The 16,650-nt window shown below is 47.4% G+C and overlaps 1 protein-coding gene across 1 annotated transcript in view; it reads right to left on the bottom strand.

Moving 5' to 3' along the window:
- The window catches only part of ctif (CBP80/20-dependent translation initiation factor), a 133,267-nt gene that overhangs the window by 90,513 nt on the left and 26,104 nt on the right, over nt 1-16,650 (bottom strand). The window contains 2 exon segments of the mRNA XM_029124925.2: nt 4,696-4,767; nt 6,595-6,832. Coding sequence (XP_028980758.2) covers nt 4,696-4,767; nt 6,595-6,832 — 310 coding nt within the window.

Raw genomic sequence — 16,650 nt, 5'->3', positions numbered from 1 at the left:
GTTGATTTTTGTATTGTAATATTTCTTAATTACATTTTAATTGTTAAAACAAAACCAAAAACATAAATACTGTACATATCTGGTTAAAATTCCTGCACTGCTTATCAGTTTGTGGGTTCCATAAAATATTTTTTTTATAAAGAATTGGGAGAATCAGATTCGTAAGTATCATATTAATAAATTGAGGGACCTGGCAATTCCTAGATTGTCTCAGGGAAAAAGTGACATGAAATATTATACCAGAACAAGAAATTCTGTACCATAATAATCCAGGGCAACTGCTAGCTACAGTATTCAAAACAGTTGGCACCATAAAAGCCAAGCAAATAAAAGGAGGATTAGTGAGAGGTGTCTTCTTTATTACCAACCACTTTCAATAGGGTTATTAGCCAAAGTGCCCACACCCTGGGAATTCAGCAGCAGGACCAACTGAGAAATGCCATCCTTTTAATACAGTTTAGACAGTTGTGTCAAGAATTTGAATTGGCCACACCCCACAGGATAAAAAGTTGAATTTCTTAAAAGAAATGAAAAGTATCAAAAGCAGTCGAGGCTACAAGTGCTGTTGAGCAGTGACAATTATGGATTTATGAAATGGTGTGGGTGTATGGGGGCAGTAATTATTACAAAGAGGCCAACATCTGCAAGAAGGTTTTCTGTGCCAGATTTATCGGGGAAACATACAGGTTTTTCTTACAAGTTATGACTGAAGTAAATGAACAAATATGACCAACCATATGCAACCATTTGACTTGGATTTTAAATCACCACCCAGATCCACCAGTGGTGGTGGTGAGTGACCAGTAAGAAATAATGTTTTTGTATAGTATAATGCATTAAATTGAAATTCATTTTTGTAATTTTAAACACACTAAATAAACCTTGCCAGTAGCCAGCTAGAACATTAACATTTAAAAAAAAGTATTTACTTGCCATAAAAGTGTATATATTGTTTATCAATCTTAGTAGTTTGGACCCCTGTGGTTTATATATGTACAGAACCACAATGGATTTGAAATGAAACAGAACTTTTCTGGCATCCCTGTGGAGGTTGGGGGCATTGAACCTGAGTGGTCGATGTTCAAATCCTCCATTGCCGAAGCTGCGGCGTGGAGCTGTGGTCTAAAAGTCTTAGGTGCATCAAGTGGCAGTAACCCTCGAACACCCTGATGGACACCGGTGGTCAGGGAAGCCGTCCGACTGAAGGAGGCTTTCCGGGATGTTATCCCGAAGGACTCCGGAGACGGTTGCAGTGTACCGACAGACCCGAAGGGCTGTGACCTCTGCTGTGAAAGAGGAGTTTGGGGAAGCCATGGAGAAGGACTTTCGGTCGGCACCAAGATGCTTCTGGAAACCGTCCACCACCTCAGGAGGGGAAAACGGGGAACTATCCAAGCTGTGTACAGTAAGGATGGGACACTGTTGACCTCAACTGAGGAGGTAATTGGGCGTTGGAAGGAACACTTTGAGGAACTCCGAAATCCCGGTAACACGCGCTCTATAGTGGAGGCAGAGCTGGAGGCTGATGGGCAAGCATCGTCAATCTCCATGGCAGAAGTCACTGAGGTACTCAAACAACTCCGGGGATTGACGAGATCCGTCCAGAAATGACACGCCTCTTCAACATTGCGTGGGAGTTGGGGAAAGTGCCAAAGGAGAGGCGGACCGGGGTGGTGGTTCCCCTGTTCAAAAAGTGGGACCAGAGGGTGTGTGCCAATTACAGCCTTCCTGGGAAAGTCTACTCAAAGGTACTGGAAAGGAGGGTTCGGCAGATAGCCGAACCTCAGATTGAACAGGAACAATGCAGATTCTGCTCAACCGACCAGCTCTTTACTCTTGCAAGGATCCTGGAGGGGGCCTGGGAATATGCCCATCCAGTCTACATGTGTTTTGTGGATCTGGAGAAGGCGTATTACCGGGTCCCCCAGGAGATACTGTGGGAGGTGCTGTGGGAGTATGGGATGAGGAGGTCCCTTCTGAGGGCTATCCAATCCCTGTACATCCAAAGTCAGAGCTGTGTTCGGGTTCTCGGTAGTAAGTCGGACTCGTTCCAGGTGGGGGTTGGCCTCCGCCAGGGCTGCGCTTTGTCACCAATCCTGTTTGTAACTTTTATGGACAGGATATCAAGGCGTAGTCGGGGTGGGGAGGGGTTGCAGTTCGGTGGTCTGGGGATCTCATCGCTGCTTTTTGAGGATGATGTGGTCCTGATGGCATCATCGGTCTGTGACCTTCAGCACTCACTGGACCGGTTCGCAGCCGAGTACAAAGCGGTTGTGATGAGGATTAGCACCTCTAAATCTGAGGACATGGTTCTCAGCAGGAAACCGATGGAGTGACTCCTCCAGGTAGGGAATGAGGCGTTACCCAAGTAAAGGAGTTCAAGTATCTCAGGGTCTTGTTCAGGAGTGAGGGGAAAATGGAGCGGGAGATTGGCCGGAGAATCCGAACAGCAGGGGCGGAATTGCATTCACTTTACCTCACCTATTGTCATGAAGGCTGGGTCGGCTGAAATGGGTTTTCTCAGAAGGGTGGCTGGCTTCTCCCTTAGAGATAGGGTGAGATGCTCAGTCATCCGTGAGGAACTCAGAGTAGAGCCGCTGCTCCTTTACATTGAAAGGAGCGAGTTGAGGTGGTTCGGGCATCTGGTAAGGATGCCCACAGGACTTCTCCCTAGGGAGGTGTTCCAGGCACGTCCAACTGGGAGGAGACCTCGGGGTAGGCCCAGGACTAGGTGGAGAGATTATATTTCGACACTGGCCTGGAAATGCCCCAGTCAGAGCTGGCAAATGTGGCTCGGAAAGGGAAGTTTGGGGTCCCCTGCTGGAGCTGCTGTCCCCGCGACCCGATACCGGATAAGCGGTTGAAGATGAGATGATGAGATGAGACAACTGAGATGCAAATGAAGTACAGACTTTCAGCTTCAATTCAAGGGGTTCAACAAAAAAAATCATATGAAACGTTTAGGAATGTCCATACACAGTCCCCTTATTTCAGGGACTCAAATGTTATTGGACAAATTAACACAATCATAAATAACATAGAGGCAATGACTGCTTGAAGTCTGGAATACATGGACATCACCAAATGCTGGGTTTACTCCTTTGTGATGTTTTGCCAGGCCTTTAGGGCAGCAGTCTTAAGCTGTTTGTGGGTCTTTCTGCCCTAAGTTTCGTCTTCAGCAATAGAAATGCATGCTCGATCGGGTTAGATCAGGTGATTGACTCGGCCATTGCAGAATAGTCCACTTATTCGCCTTAAAAAACTCTTGGGTTGCATTCACAGTATGTTTTGGGTGATTGTCGATCTGTAAAGTGAAGCGCTATCCAATCAACTTCTGTATCCCTATACACTTTAGAATTCATCCGGCTGCTTCTGTCTTCAGTCACATTATCAAAAAACACTAGTGACCCAGTGCCATTGGAATCCATGCATGCCCATGCCATCACACTGCCTGCATTGTGTTTTACAGATGATGTGGTATGCTTCAGATCACAAGCCGTTCCAAGCCTTCTCCATACCTTTTTCTTCCCATCATTCTGTATCAGGTTGATCTTAGTTCCATCTGTCCAAAGAATGCTGTTCCAGAACTAGGCTGGCTATTTTAGATGTTTTTTTATGTCAAAGTCTAATCTGGCCTTTCTATCCTTGAGGCTTATGAATGGTTTGTACCTCTTTATTTGCTCTCGTATTCATGGTAGACTTGGATAATAATATGCCTACCTCTTGGAGTGTTCTTCACTTGGCTGGATGTTGTGAAGGGGTTTTTCTTTACCATGGAAAGGATCCTACAATCATTCACCACTGTTATATCCCGTGGACGTCCAGGCCTTTTTGTGTTGCAGAGTCCACCAGTGCTTTCTTTTTTTCTCAGAATGTAACAAACTGTTGATTTGGCCACACCTAATGTTCCTGCTATCTCTCTGATGGATTTTTTTTAAGGATAGCCTGTTGCACTTGCATTGAGAGCCCCTTTGACCGCAAGTTGTAGGTTCACAGCAACAGTTTCCAAATGCGAATGCCACACATGGAATCAACTCCAGAATTTTCACCGGCTAAAATGATGAAGAAATAACGAAGGAATAGCTCACACATGTCCATGAAACTGATTTGAGTCAATTGTCCAATTAATTCTGGTCCCTTAAAAAAGAGGGGGCTACATATTAAGGAGCTGTATGTAATTCATACACCCTTCCTCTATTGATGTGAAAACCATCAAATTAAAGCGGAGAGACTACACTAAGTCCAAATTCATTATTTTACTGTACACAGCCATGTCAGTGTTCAATTATTTCCAGACTTAACTGTATGTCTTACTACAGCCCTGTGACACTGACCTTGATTGTAAATGGGAGCTTGTTTCATCAATGGTCGTATTTGGGGCACAAGCTGTGTGTTTCTGTCAACCAGGCTGTCCACCAGACCAGTCACACACACGCACAGACGTTTCACAAGTGAGGACTGGCAAAATTATTTAACCTGACTTTAACCTTAACCATAACCTCAATAACCTAATCTTCATGCCTAACCGAAACCTAACCCCTAACTCCTAAACTACACCAATAATGCCTAAACTTTATATTTTATTTCGAACCCTAACCATACACCCAAGTCAGAAAAGAGAGGACCGGCCAAATGTGATATTCCTTATTTTACTATAGTAGCGAGGACAGTCAAAAAGGGGGCTCACAAACGTACCGGTTTTGTGGAGCCCCTCCCCTGCGAAGATGTCCAACTCCCGTCTTTCTTCTCACTGCAGTCCTCAGTCCACTAGGCAAAGAGCACAAGAGAGAGAAAAATTGAAAATAAAGAGAACACAAGCCTGTCCTGTTGTAATACAGCGGGGGGAACAAGTATTTCATAAACTGCTGATTTTGCAGGTTTTCCCACTTACAAAGCATGTAGAAGTCTGTAATTGTTATCAAAGGTACTCTTCAACTCTGAGTGACGGAATCTAAAACAAAAATCCAGAAAATCACATTGTATGATTTTTAAGTAATTAATTTGCATTTTAATGCATGACATAAGAATTCCGGCTCTTATAGACGTGTTTGTTTTTCTTTAAGAAGCCCTTCTGTTCTCCACTCATTACCTGTATTAACTGCGCCTGTTTGAACTCGTTACCTGTATAAAAGACACCTGTCCACAGACTCAATCAAACAGACTCCAACCTCTCCACAATAGCCAAGACCAGAGAGCTGTGTAAGGACATCAGGAATAAAATTGTAGACCTGCACACGGCTGGGATGGGCTACAGGACAATAGACAAGCAGCTTGGTGAGAAGGCAACAACTGTTGGAGGTTCAAGATGACGGTCAATCTCCCTCGGTTTGGGGCTACATGCAAGATCTCACCTCGTGGGGCATCAGTGATCAATGGCCTGAATAGAGCTGGGACCAAAGTCTCAAAGAAAACCATTAGTAACACACTACGCCGTCATGGATTAAAATCCTGAAGCGCACGCAAGGTCCCCTGCTCAAGCCAGCGCATGTCCAGGCACGTCTGAAGTTTGCCAATGACCATCTGAGAGCTTTTTGGTCTAAACTCCACTCGCCGTGTTTGGAGGAAGAAGAAGGATGAGTACAACCCCAAGAACACCATCCCAACCGTGAAGCATGGAGATGGAAACATCATTCTTTGGGGATGCTTTTCTGCAAAGGGGACCGGACGACTGCATCGTATGGGAGGATGGATGGGGCCATGTATCGCGAGATCTTGGCCAACAACATTCCCTCAGTAAGAGCATTGAAGATGGGTCGTGGCTGGGTCTTCCAGCATGACAAAGACCCGCAACACACAGCCAGGGCAACTAAGGAGTGGCTCCAAAAGAAGCATCTCAAGGTCCTGGAGTGGCCTAGCCAGTCTCCAGAACTGAACCCAATAGAAAATCTCTCACAGTTGAAGTGTACCTATGATCAAAATTACAGACCTCTACATGCTTTGTAAGTAGGAAAACCAGCAAAATCAGCAGTGTATCAAATACTTGTTCTCCCCACAGTATATTACAATACTCTGCTCCCTATGGTGTCCAGTTGTTCAATGTTATCAACTAATTTTAGCAGGGCTATTTGTTTAATGCTCACGCCCAACTGGAATTGCATCCCATGGGGTGAACTATCCCAGTTTTCTGTGTGCGTGAGAGACGATGGGTTTCGATTCCACGGGAAGTTCTAGAGAGGTTTTAAAGGCTAAATTATCAGAACCACTGGAATCTTTGGTGCTTTCACATTTGCTTGAGACATTTTGGTCCTTGTTTCTCAGCCATGACCATTGATGTTATTCTTGTAGCCATTTTGGCCCTTGTTTCTCAGCCATGACCATTGTCATTATTCCCGTAGCCATTTTGGCCCGTTTCTCAACCATGACAATTGTCATTATTGCCATAGCCATTTTGGCCCTTGTTTCTCAGCCATGACAATTGTCATTATTCCTCATGACAGTTGTTGGATAGAACTGAACAAATAAAGCACCTTACATTAGAGACCTCGGACCCTGGGTACTATCATAACCATTGTGGTACTGGCGTCTCAGCCCTGGTTTTTAACTTCACCACTATAATAGACATTTTGTCCCCATTTAGCATTAACCTCAGCTAACCTGCGTGACGTGGGACTGGGGCTTGTTGTCCCCATCCAGATCCGTCTCGTTCTTGTCTCCCAGGAGACCTTGCACCTGATACTCCAGCACGTAGCTGTCGATGAAGCGCTCCAGCTCCTCAATCTCCTGTGAGCGCGTACTGCCAGCCTCAGATGACGCGGAAGCCACAGATGAGTTCTCCATGGGAACCTGGTGCCAGCCGGCAGGCGGGGGAGGGAGGGAAGGAGGGAGGGGGGACCTGAAGAGAGGGGTGAAAGAAATGGCTGGTTAGGGAAGAGGTATATTTTTTAAAACTGCTGTTGCATCAATAATCTTTTCACAAGTTACTCATATAGTTGTATCAATTAAAAAAAAAACATCCATTAAGGACATGTCAAATAGGCAGTCGCTATCCCTTCTGACATCCAGGTAGCAACACATTTCAGCGTGGATGGTGTTGAGATAAATGTAGTTTAAATAATGCTGATTTAATAACCATGTATTCTTATGTTTGTGTTTTATTAAATTGTATGCTGCAGCCAGGTTAGGGAAATATGATTGAATACAATAACCATAAAGTTTAGAACTCCTTAAATTACACTCAGCCACACTCACTCAGACTTTACACCTGGCTCTGATAGAGAGACAGGATTAAAACCCCTCAATTAACATACAAATGAAACTGCCCCCTATACAGCACAAAGAGACCTTCTGTCTCCAGCCCCCTGATGTTATAGTCTAGGTTAGGACAATAGAATGTAAATTACTGTAACCTGGTTAAGATTTCACACCTGTATGCAAAGAACCTGTTGATCTATGACCGAGAGTTAGAGCATGTCCGTCTTCATTGGATTGGATTCGTCCAACATGTCACCATGTCAACAAAGAACCAATAAGGATGGCGGGAGTATTAAAACCAATGTTCGATCTTTGTTCGGCGCGAATATTTTGTGGAAGCTCGAGGGTTGAGCAAATATTTGACCGCTGCAGTGTATTCCATGTATTTTGACTTATCAATTCTTATTAATAAATCTTTGTGCTAAATTTCCATTTGGACCGGAGCCTCGTCCTTCTTCAGAAACTCTGATACACGTAAAATTCTCAACAATGGCCGACCTCTCTGCATCGACCAACCCCCTCAAGCTCGAACTAAAACAGAGCTGCTCTTTCTTACATTTCTGTCTCAGCTGTTTGTTCCGCTACCTCTAGTCTTGGCCATCCTCCTCATTAGGGCAGCTCCGGCTCAGCCCAGTAAAACATTTACTCTACCCTGAACCCCAATGGTAAAACCAGCTTCCACTTCAACTAAGGACAGCAGAAGCACTGTCCATTTTCATTGCCTTGCATGAACTATGCTTGTCAGTTTTATTTTTTGGGTTAATCTCCCTTCCAGCACTGACTTTATAGATAGCTACTTTATTTGGTAAGGTGTCCTTACTACTACTACTACTACTACTACTACTACTAGTATGAAGATACTAACTGTAAGCTGATCTGGATGAGAGCGTCTGTTAAATTACTAAAACAGAAAGGAACATGAAGTCAAAGCCAAATAGTAGTAAATGCATTACTCCACCAGCCAAGGAACTACACTGTTTAAATCCCAGACAGTCAGTTGTGGCCACCGGACCAACTACTAAACCCAGGCCCGGCAGGAAGAAAGTGTTGTTTTAACCTCTTAACCAGTCTTTACTGTCCATTATGAAACAGGACACCTCGGCTCTGCCTCTTCCCTAAGCCGATGCCGGCTCTGCTCCTTCACTTTCTCTTCCCCGACACCACCTCACCTTCCCTGTGTTTGATCTGACAGTGACTTACCTGATTTGGTCACATGGGACCCGTTGAACACGGGGGAGCCCTGCTGCTAAGCTCATTTACATTACTGCCTTGACGAGTGCTGGCCACGCAAAGAGGATTTGCTATGGGAGTTTGGAGAGTGGAAAGCCTTTGTTGACGCATGCCTGAGGCCTTTGTTTCCTTTGTTTTGGTTGTAGTGTAGCTAGTCAATATACACTGCCGTTATATGCTTCACTGATATGCTATTGAAGACACTGGCAGAAAGGACAGTTTTGCCCAAAGTCGTTTAATCTGTGTTGAGAAGAGAAATAGCAATATAAGATGCAACTTCTTACAGATTATTCACTGTAATAATATTTAGTATGAGATGACAATGCCGATCATCCTTGGATTGCACAAACATTTTATGCAGGCCAGACAATGTCTACTACAAATCACAAGGAAAAACATCCGGACAGGTGGTCTATTTTTTAGGTTTGGATTGTTTCTCGTGTTCTTACCATAGAGAGGTACCTTTAAGTACTAAGCCGCTAAAGCTATTAACTTTTCACCAGCAGCATAGCACCCTGCATCCCACTGCTGGCTCCCCTCTGAAGCTAAGCAGTGTCGGTGCTGGTAGACTGGATGAAGGACTGGATGCTGCTGGAGGTGTTGGAGGGAAGGGGCAATGACATTTGCTCACGGTGGGGTGCCGTGTTTCAGATAGTATGTTAAACGGGTTTTACTGACTGCGTGGTCACCAAAAGCTTTTTAATCTGGCCCTCAAAACAACACAACTATTTCATCATCCCTAGTTTAATTGGCTCATTTGTCCCCTCTCCTCCCCTATAACCATTCCCCATATCATTGTTGTAAATTGTGTTCTTGGTCAACCTACCTTGCAAAATACAAAAATACCCTATTACAACACCAGTAGCCTACAACGCCAGGAGTGGGAAATATTGATAGGCATGGGACAGCCATCTGTATACAGTTAGGGGCAGGAAACGTCTGTGTGAACCAGAGGCTATAGTCAGCCCAGAAGCCAAGGCTAATTGCTCACAGACAATGCACATTGCATTGCATCAAAGACTCCTACCGCCCCAAAAAAGAAGGTGGAAATGTTGCAGTCACATAAAATCCTGCCCTGTCTATGTTTGGTAGACAATAAGATTGCTAACAGGCCAAATCAATCATGGCCACCATCTGATATTGCATTACTTAAGACATTATTATACTGTAAATTAAAAGCTGACATTACTATTGTTTTAGGTTGGAGAAGTAGGTAGACAGAATAGCTTTCTGTTCCACCACCAGGAGTTAGCATTTATTCAGTCTTTTTAGAAAACTGTTAGGCTTTATTATGGTGTGTTTCTTGACAAAGGTACTACACATTTACATACATACATATACATCTTCTTCCGCTTCATCCGGGGCCGGGTCGCGGGGGCAGCAGTCTAAGCAGGGATGCCCAGACTTCCCTCTCCCCAGACACTTCCTCCAGCTCTTCCGGGGGGACACCGAGGCGTTCCCAGGCCAGCCGGGAGACATAGTCCCTCCAGCGTGTCCTAGGTCTTCCCCGGGGTCTCCTCCCGGTGGGACGGGACCGGAACACCTTCCCAGGAAGGCGTTCCGGAGGCATCCGAAACAGATGCCCAAGCCACCTCAGCTGACCCCTCTCGATGTGGAGGAGCAGCGGCTCTACTCTGAGCTCCTCCCGGGTGACCGAGCTTCTCACCCTATCTCTAAGGGAACGCCCAGCCACCCTGCGGAGAAAGCTCATTTCGGCCGCCTGTATCCGGGATCTTGTCCTTTCGGTCATGACCCAAAGCTCATGACCATAGGTGAGAGTAGGAACGTAGATTGACCGGTAAATCGAGAGCTTCGCCTTGCGGCTCAGCTCTTTCTTCACCACGACAGACCGATACATCGACCGCATTACTGCAGAAGCTGCACCGATCCGTCTGTCAATCTCCCGTTCCATCCTTCCCTCACTCGTGAACAAGACCCCTAGATACTTAAACTCCTCCACTTGAGGCAGGCACTCTCCACCAACCTGAAGTGAGCAGGCCACCCTTTTCCGACTGAGGACCATGGCCTCGGATTTGGAGGTACTGATTCTCATCCCCACCGCTTCACACTCGGCTGCAAACCGTCCCAGCGCATGCTGAAGGTCCTGGTTTGAAGAAGCCAACACGACAACATCATCCGCAAAGAGCAGAGACGAAATCGTGTGGTCCCCGAACCTGACACCCTCCGGCCCCTGGCTGCGCCTAAAAATTCTGTCCATAAAAATTATGAACAGAACCGGTGACAAAGGGCAGCCCTGCCGGAGTCCAACATGCACTGGGAACAAGTCTGACTTACTGCCGGCAATGCGGACCAAGCTCCTGCTTCGGTCGTACAGGGACCTGACAGCCCTTAGCAAAGGACCCAGGACCCCATATTCCCGAAGCACTCTCCACAGGATGCCGCGAGGGACACAGTCGAATGCCTTCTCCAAATCCACAAAACACATGTGGATTGGTTGGGCAAACTCCCATTAACCCTCCAACACCCCGTAGAGGGTATAGAGCTGGTCCAGTGTTCCACGGCCCGGACGAAAACCAGACTGTTCCTCCTGAATCCGAGGTTCTACTATCGGCCGTATTCTCCTCTCCAGAACCCTGGCATAGACTTTCCCGGGGAGGCTGAGAAGTGTGATCCCCCTGTAGTTGGAACACACCCTCCGGTCCCCCTTCTTAAAAAGAGGGACCGCCACCCCGGTCTGCCATCCCAAAGGCACTGTCCCCGACCGCCACGCGATGTTGCACAGGCGTGTCAACCAAGACAGCCCCACAACATCCAGAGACTTGAGGTACTCAGGGCGGATCTCATCCACCCCCGGTGCCTTGCCACCGAGGAGTTTCTTGACCACCTCAGTGACTTCAGCCCGGGTGATGGACGAGTCCACCTCTGAGCCCTCATCCTCTGCTTCCTCAATGGAAGATGTGACGGCGGGATTGAGGAGATCCTCGAAGTACTCCTTCCACCGCCCGACGACATCCCCAGTTGAGGTCAACAGCTGCCCACCTCTACTGTAAACAGCGTTGGTGGGGCACTGTTTCCCTCTCCTGAGGCGCCGTACGGTTTGCCAGAATCTCTTCGAGGCCAGCCAATAGTCCTTCTCCATGGCCTCACCGAACTCCTCCCAGGCCCGAATTTTTGCCTCCACAACCACCCGGGCTGCAGTCCGCTTGGCCAGTCGGTACCCGTCAGCTGCCTCAGGAGTCCCACAAGCCAACCAGGCCTGATAGGACTCCTTCTTCAGCTTGACGGCATCCCTTACTTCCGGTGTCCACCACCGGGTTCGGGGATTGCCGCCTCGACAGGCACCGGAGACCTTACGTCCACAGCTCCGAACGGCCGCTTCGACAATGGTGGTGGAGAACATGGTCCACTCGGACTCAATATCTCCAGCCACCCTCGGGATGCAGTCGAAGCTCTGTCGGAGGTGGGAGTTAAAGATCTCTCTGACAGGAGACTCGGCCAGACGTTCCCAGCAGACCCTTACAGTACGCTTGGGCCTGCCGAATCTGTCCAGCTTCCTCCCCCGCCATCGGATCCAACTCACCACCAGGTGGTGATCAGTTGACAGCTCCGCCCCTCTCTTCACCCGAGTGTCCAAGACATACGGCCGCAGGTCAGATGAAACGACAACAAAGTCGATCATCGACCTGCGGCCTAGGGTGTCCTGGTGCCATGTGCACTGATGGACACCCTTATGCTTGAACACTACTCCTCCATGAACTGCCACCTTAACGTGGTGGAGGGGTTTGAGTACCCGAGTGACCCTAGGAGCTATGTTGTCTGGGGCTATATGCCCCTGGTAGGGTCTCCCAAGGCAAACAGGTCCTAGGCGACGGGTCAGACTAAGAGCGGTTCAAAACACCCCTTAATGATGAAAAATTATTTGAGTTCCGTGACGTCGCCCGGTATGGCGCAGCCGGGGCCCCACCCTGGAGCCAGGCCCGGGGTTGGGGCTTGCACGCGAGCGCCTGGTGGCCGGGCCTTTCCCCATGGGGCCCGGCCGGGCATAGCCCGAAGGAGCGACGTGGGGCCGCCTTCCCGTGGGCTCACCACCCACAGGAGGGACCATAAGGGGTCGGTGCGTAGAGGATCGGGCGGCAGTCGAAGGCAGGGGCCTAGGCAACCCGATCCCTTGACACGGAAACTAGCTCTAGGGACGTGGAACGTCACCTCGCTGGCGGGGAAGGAGCCTGAGATAGTGCGTGAGGTCGAGAGTTTCCGACTGGAGGTAGTCGGAATCACCTCAACGCACGGCTTGGGCTCTGGAACCACACTCCTTGAGAGAGGATGGACTCTTCACCACTCTGGAGTTGCCCATGGTGAGAGGCGGCGGGCTGGTGTGGGTTTGCTTATAGCTCCCCAGCTCTGCCGCCATGTGTTGGAGTTTACCCCGGTGAACGAGAGGGTCGTTTCCCTGTGCCTTCGGGTCGGGGATAGGGCTCTCACTGTTGTTTGTGCCTATGGGCCGAACGGCAGTGCAGAGTACCCGACCTTCTTGGAGTCTCTGGGAGGGGTGCTGGAAAGTGCTCCAACTGGGGACTCTATCGTTCTACTGGGGGACTTCAACGCCCACGTGGGCAACGACAGTGACACCTGGAGGGGTGTGATTGGGAGGAACGGCCCCCCTGATCTGAACCCGAGTGGTGTTCAGTTATTGGACTACACATTTACAATTAAGTAATTAGGCAGGCCAGTCTAACAAATGTGAGTGCATCCATTTTTATACTCTTTCACACAGACAATTCCCAAGGGAACCGAACCGACAACCCCGCCGTTGTGACCACTGTGCTTTAACAACTGAATAACACAGGCACTCAGTTGGTTAAATCATTCACTGTCTTAGTGAAGCAGAAGAACTGTTCTGACAAATCATAAGAAAGCATTTATAACCAGCACATGTAACAAGAACATTAGACAGTTACAGCTTCCATATTGATCTCTCTGATGCATTTTCTCATTGAATCAATGTGGTTGCTGCTTTACCACAGCTAAAAACCACAATCAACCTGTTAATGATACCAATATTCACTCGGATGACTTTCAGCCGGGAACATCAAGGTTCAATTTTAATTAAAAACAAATTGAATAAACACATGGCGCTGAGTCAGATATTTTGGCAGTTAACGATGCTGTATGGGACAGACAGAAAATCTATTATCTCACTAAATCCTTCATTTTGGGTAGGATGTTGTTCATATGTGCATAATCTATGAGTAGAATCACCACTTCAATTACCCATTAACACATTGACACATATCTGACACAGTTCACAATTTTCAGGGACCCGTCTCAGCGTGTTCAAAGCCTGGGAAGATATTCACGACTTCAGAACTGGTTATTTCACCCTCTTGATTGGTTAGCAATACAGCATCAGCTATAGAGAGGAGGGGAATCGATCCAGGCAATTTCGTCACTTTTTCGGATTCAATGGCGGTCAATGAACTAAAGCAGACGTGACTCAGCTGCTATCACACTGGGGTCTGCAGGCGAGTCACCCTGTTAAGCAGACCGAAATGCATACCTACCCATGGGTTAGCGGCCTTAGTAAAGCACAGTACTTGGATATGAAATCCACCATCTTTGCAGCAGGCTCCTGACAGTGCTTTACCAATCTAGATGCCAGGCTAAGAGCTAAGAAAGCTAGCTACAGCTAGCTTTGAAAGTTCTCACTCGAAAGACCTGCAAGCAAGGATCAGTGTACTGACGGCGCCTAAGCCTGGGGATACATGTCAGGTCAATATCAACAGCAACGGCAGTGTATAATACAGCATTAACCACACATTGTGGCACGCTCCGTCTCAAACAGATGCGTGCAGCGGTTCTGTGGCCCCACCGAAAACAGCAGGCGGCATCTGTACGCCTAATAGGATGTGGATGGGTCTGCATATTAACGTGCTGTCTCAGCACAGATGAGACAGATGAGAGCAGCAGAGCAATGATTCCTGGTCTCAGCCAGGCAGCATGGGTAGAAAGAAACTGGTTGGAAGCTACGGGACGTCATAGTACAGAGAGGAAAGATAGCTACACACCAACCACGACTGACGGCGAGAAATACAGAAAACGCAGACATAAAACTGGCATGTTGCGTTTGCAAATCTGAGTTAATCATTTTTAAAGGTTAATTAATCATTACAAGTCCTTTTTGCGATTATGTAAGCACAGCTGAAAACTTGCACTGATTAAACAAGCAATAAAACCTAATCCAGGTCAGAAGAATGAGCAGATGGACAAATGGGGGGGGGGGGGACAAGACCTCATGTCCTCCTAAGTTTAAATGGGGCAAGAGACAAGGAAAATTTTGAGAGCACATTCCTTGGGTTTACAAGGATTTACAGTGAAGGAGAACTGACCCTTATCCCCCGGCGCAATAATACAGCAACGTAAAACTTTGGGGCCCCGCACAAGGCCCAACAGGCAGGAAGTCAATCCACCCACATTGCCAAGCATCAACCAAAGGGACACCAACCAACCGCAACCACCCTGAAATGAGGGCCAAGTATTGCCAGCAGAGTTCACCCTAATTGCACAATGGTCGCCATGGAGAGACACCAAGCCAGTGACTCTGCCCCCAATGGCACTGGAGGGAGGGCACCCCAGTGGCGATGAGAGCCCACCTGGCAAGACAGCAAGGGTGTATAAGAATAGAAAGAAGAGGGGGAGGCCCCGGGGCACAAGAGAGCAGGACAATAATCAATGTCTAGTTTATAAAACAGACGCCACACAGGTCCTCTATTGGTATCTTCATTAATTACCACCCGCAGAATATGAGTCTCAATGTCAACAGTGAAGAGACTCCAGGATGCTGGCCTTCTAGGCAGAGTTGCAAAGAAAAAGCAATATCTCAGACTGGCCAATAAAAAGAAAATATAAAATGGGTAAAGAACACAGACACAGGACAGAGGAAGATTTGATTTTGAGGTGCTCGGTTCACAAAGAAGAACATTTTTGAGACGCAGACAAAATTAAAAGATGCTGGAAGAGTGCTTGACACCATCTGTTAAGCATGATGGAGGAAATGTGATGGTCTGGGGGCGCTTTGGCTAGAGTAAAGTGGGAGATTTGTACAGGGTAAAAGGGATCTTGAAGAAGGAAGGCTATCACCCCACTTTGCAACGCCACGCTATACCCTGTGGACAGCGGTTGATTGAAGCCAATTTCCACTTACAACAGGACCACGACCCAAAGCACAGCTCCAAACTATACAATAACTATTTAGGGAAGAAGCAGTCAGCTGGTCTTCTGTCTAAAATGTTGTGGGCAGCACACTCACTGGATCTCAACCTTATTGAGCTGTTTTGGGATCAGCGTGACCATATGGTACATAAGAACTGCCCATCAAGCGTAATTTAGAATCATAATTTAGGCACAAAGAAATGGTGGAATCTTGCTTTAACAACACAAGTATGTCATTGTGAACCTATAGTTGTTTGAGTGCAACTACTGTTTTCAACATACACTTGCACACACTAATATACAAAAGTTAATGTGGCTCTTAAGAAGCCTGGGTCTCTTTGACCCCCTCTCCCTCCCTCACCCCCTTATTTCTTGTCTCCGCTGTGAAAATGTGCTCCTCTGCTCTATCCTCCGTGTGGTGTCTGGAGCATTGGCCACGCGGTCCCCTTCTCCCTCCCTCCTCCCTATGCACAGACCAGCTGTTTCAACAAAGGGCTGCCAGCTACGCCCCAGCCAGAGGAGCTTCGCTCGTTCCTCTACAAATCTACACGCGTGTCGTTACGACACAAGAACAACAGCAGCGGAGACAGCCATTCACCAGACAGTCAAAATTCAGCATGGTAACGATGCACCTCTGTGTCTGGAACATAGGCCCCTCAATCGCATGCAGCAGTTATAGACTACGTCTAACAGACAGATACGATCAGAGCAGGAAGATGACAACCGGGCAACAGTGAAAGTGTCTGACAGGATAGAAACAATATCTTGCGCACTCCTTTGTAGGGATCTCATTCACCTTTGTCTCTGAAGGAGAAATTGGATGGCTGGCTACGCTATGCTTTAAAGGTCACCGAATAGTATGTATTTGGGACAATCAGGTCCTTCCAGACAAACAAATAGAGGCCTTGTTCATCTGTGTTTAATTTCATTCTCTGACCCATTCTGTGGACTAGCTACCAGAGGGCCATTCAGGGGAGTAAGAAAGCCTAATGGTCAAGAGTGTTGGGCCAGTAATGAAAAGGTTGGTTCACATCCTCAAGCTAAAAAAGCAAGAAAACA

This window comes from Esox lucius, chromosome 14 (assembly GCF_011004845.1).
Source record: "Esox lucius isolate fEsoLuc1 chromosome 14, fEsoLuc1.pri, whole genome shotgun sequence".
NCBI classification, from domain to species: domain Eukaryota; kingdom Metazoa; phylum Chordata; class Actinopteri; order Esociformes; family Esocidae; genus Esox; species Esox lucius.
The sequence above is the reverse complement of the archived record's forward strand: the minus strand, read 5'-3'. Positions and strand labels throughout refer to the sequence as shown.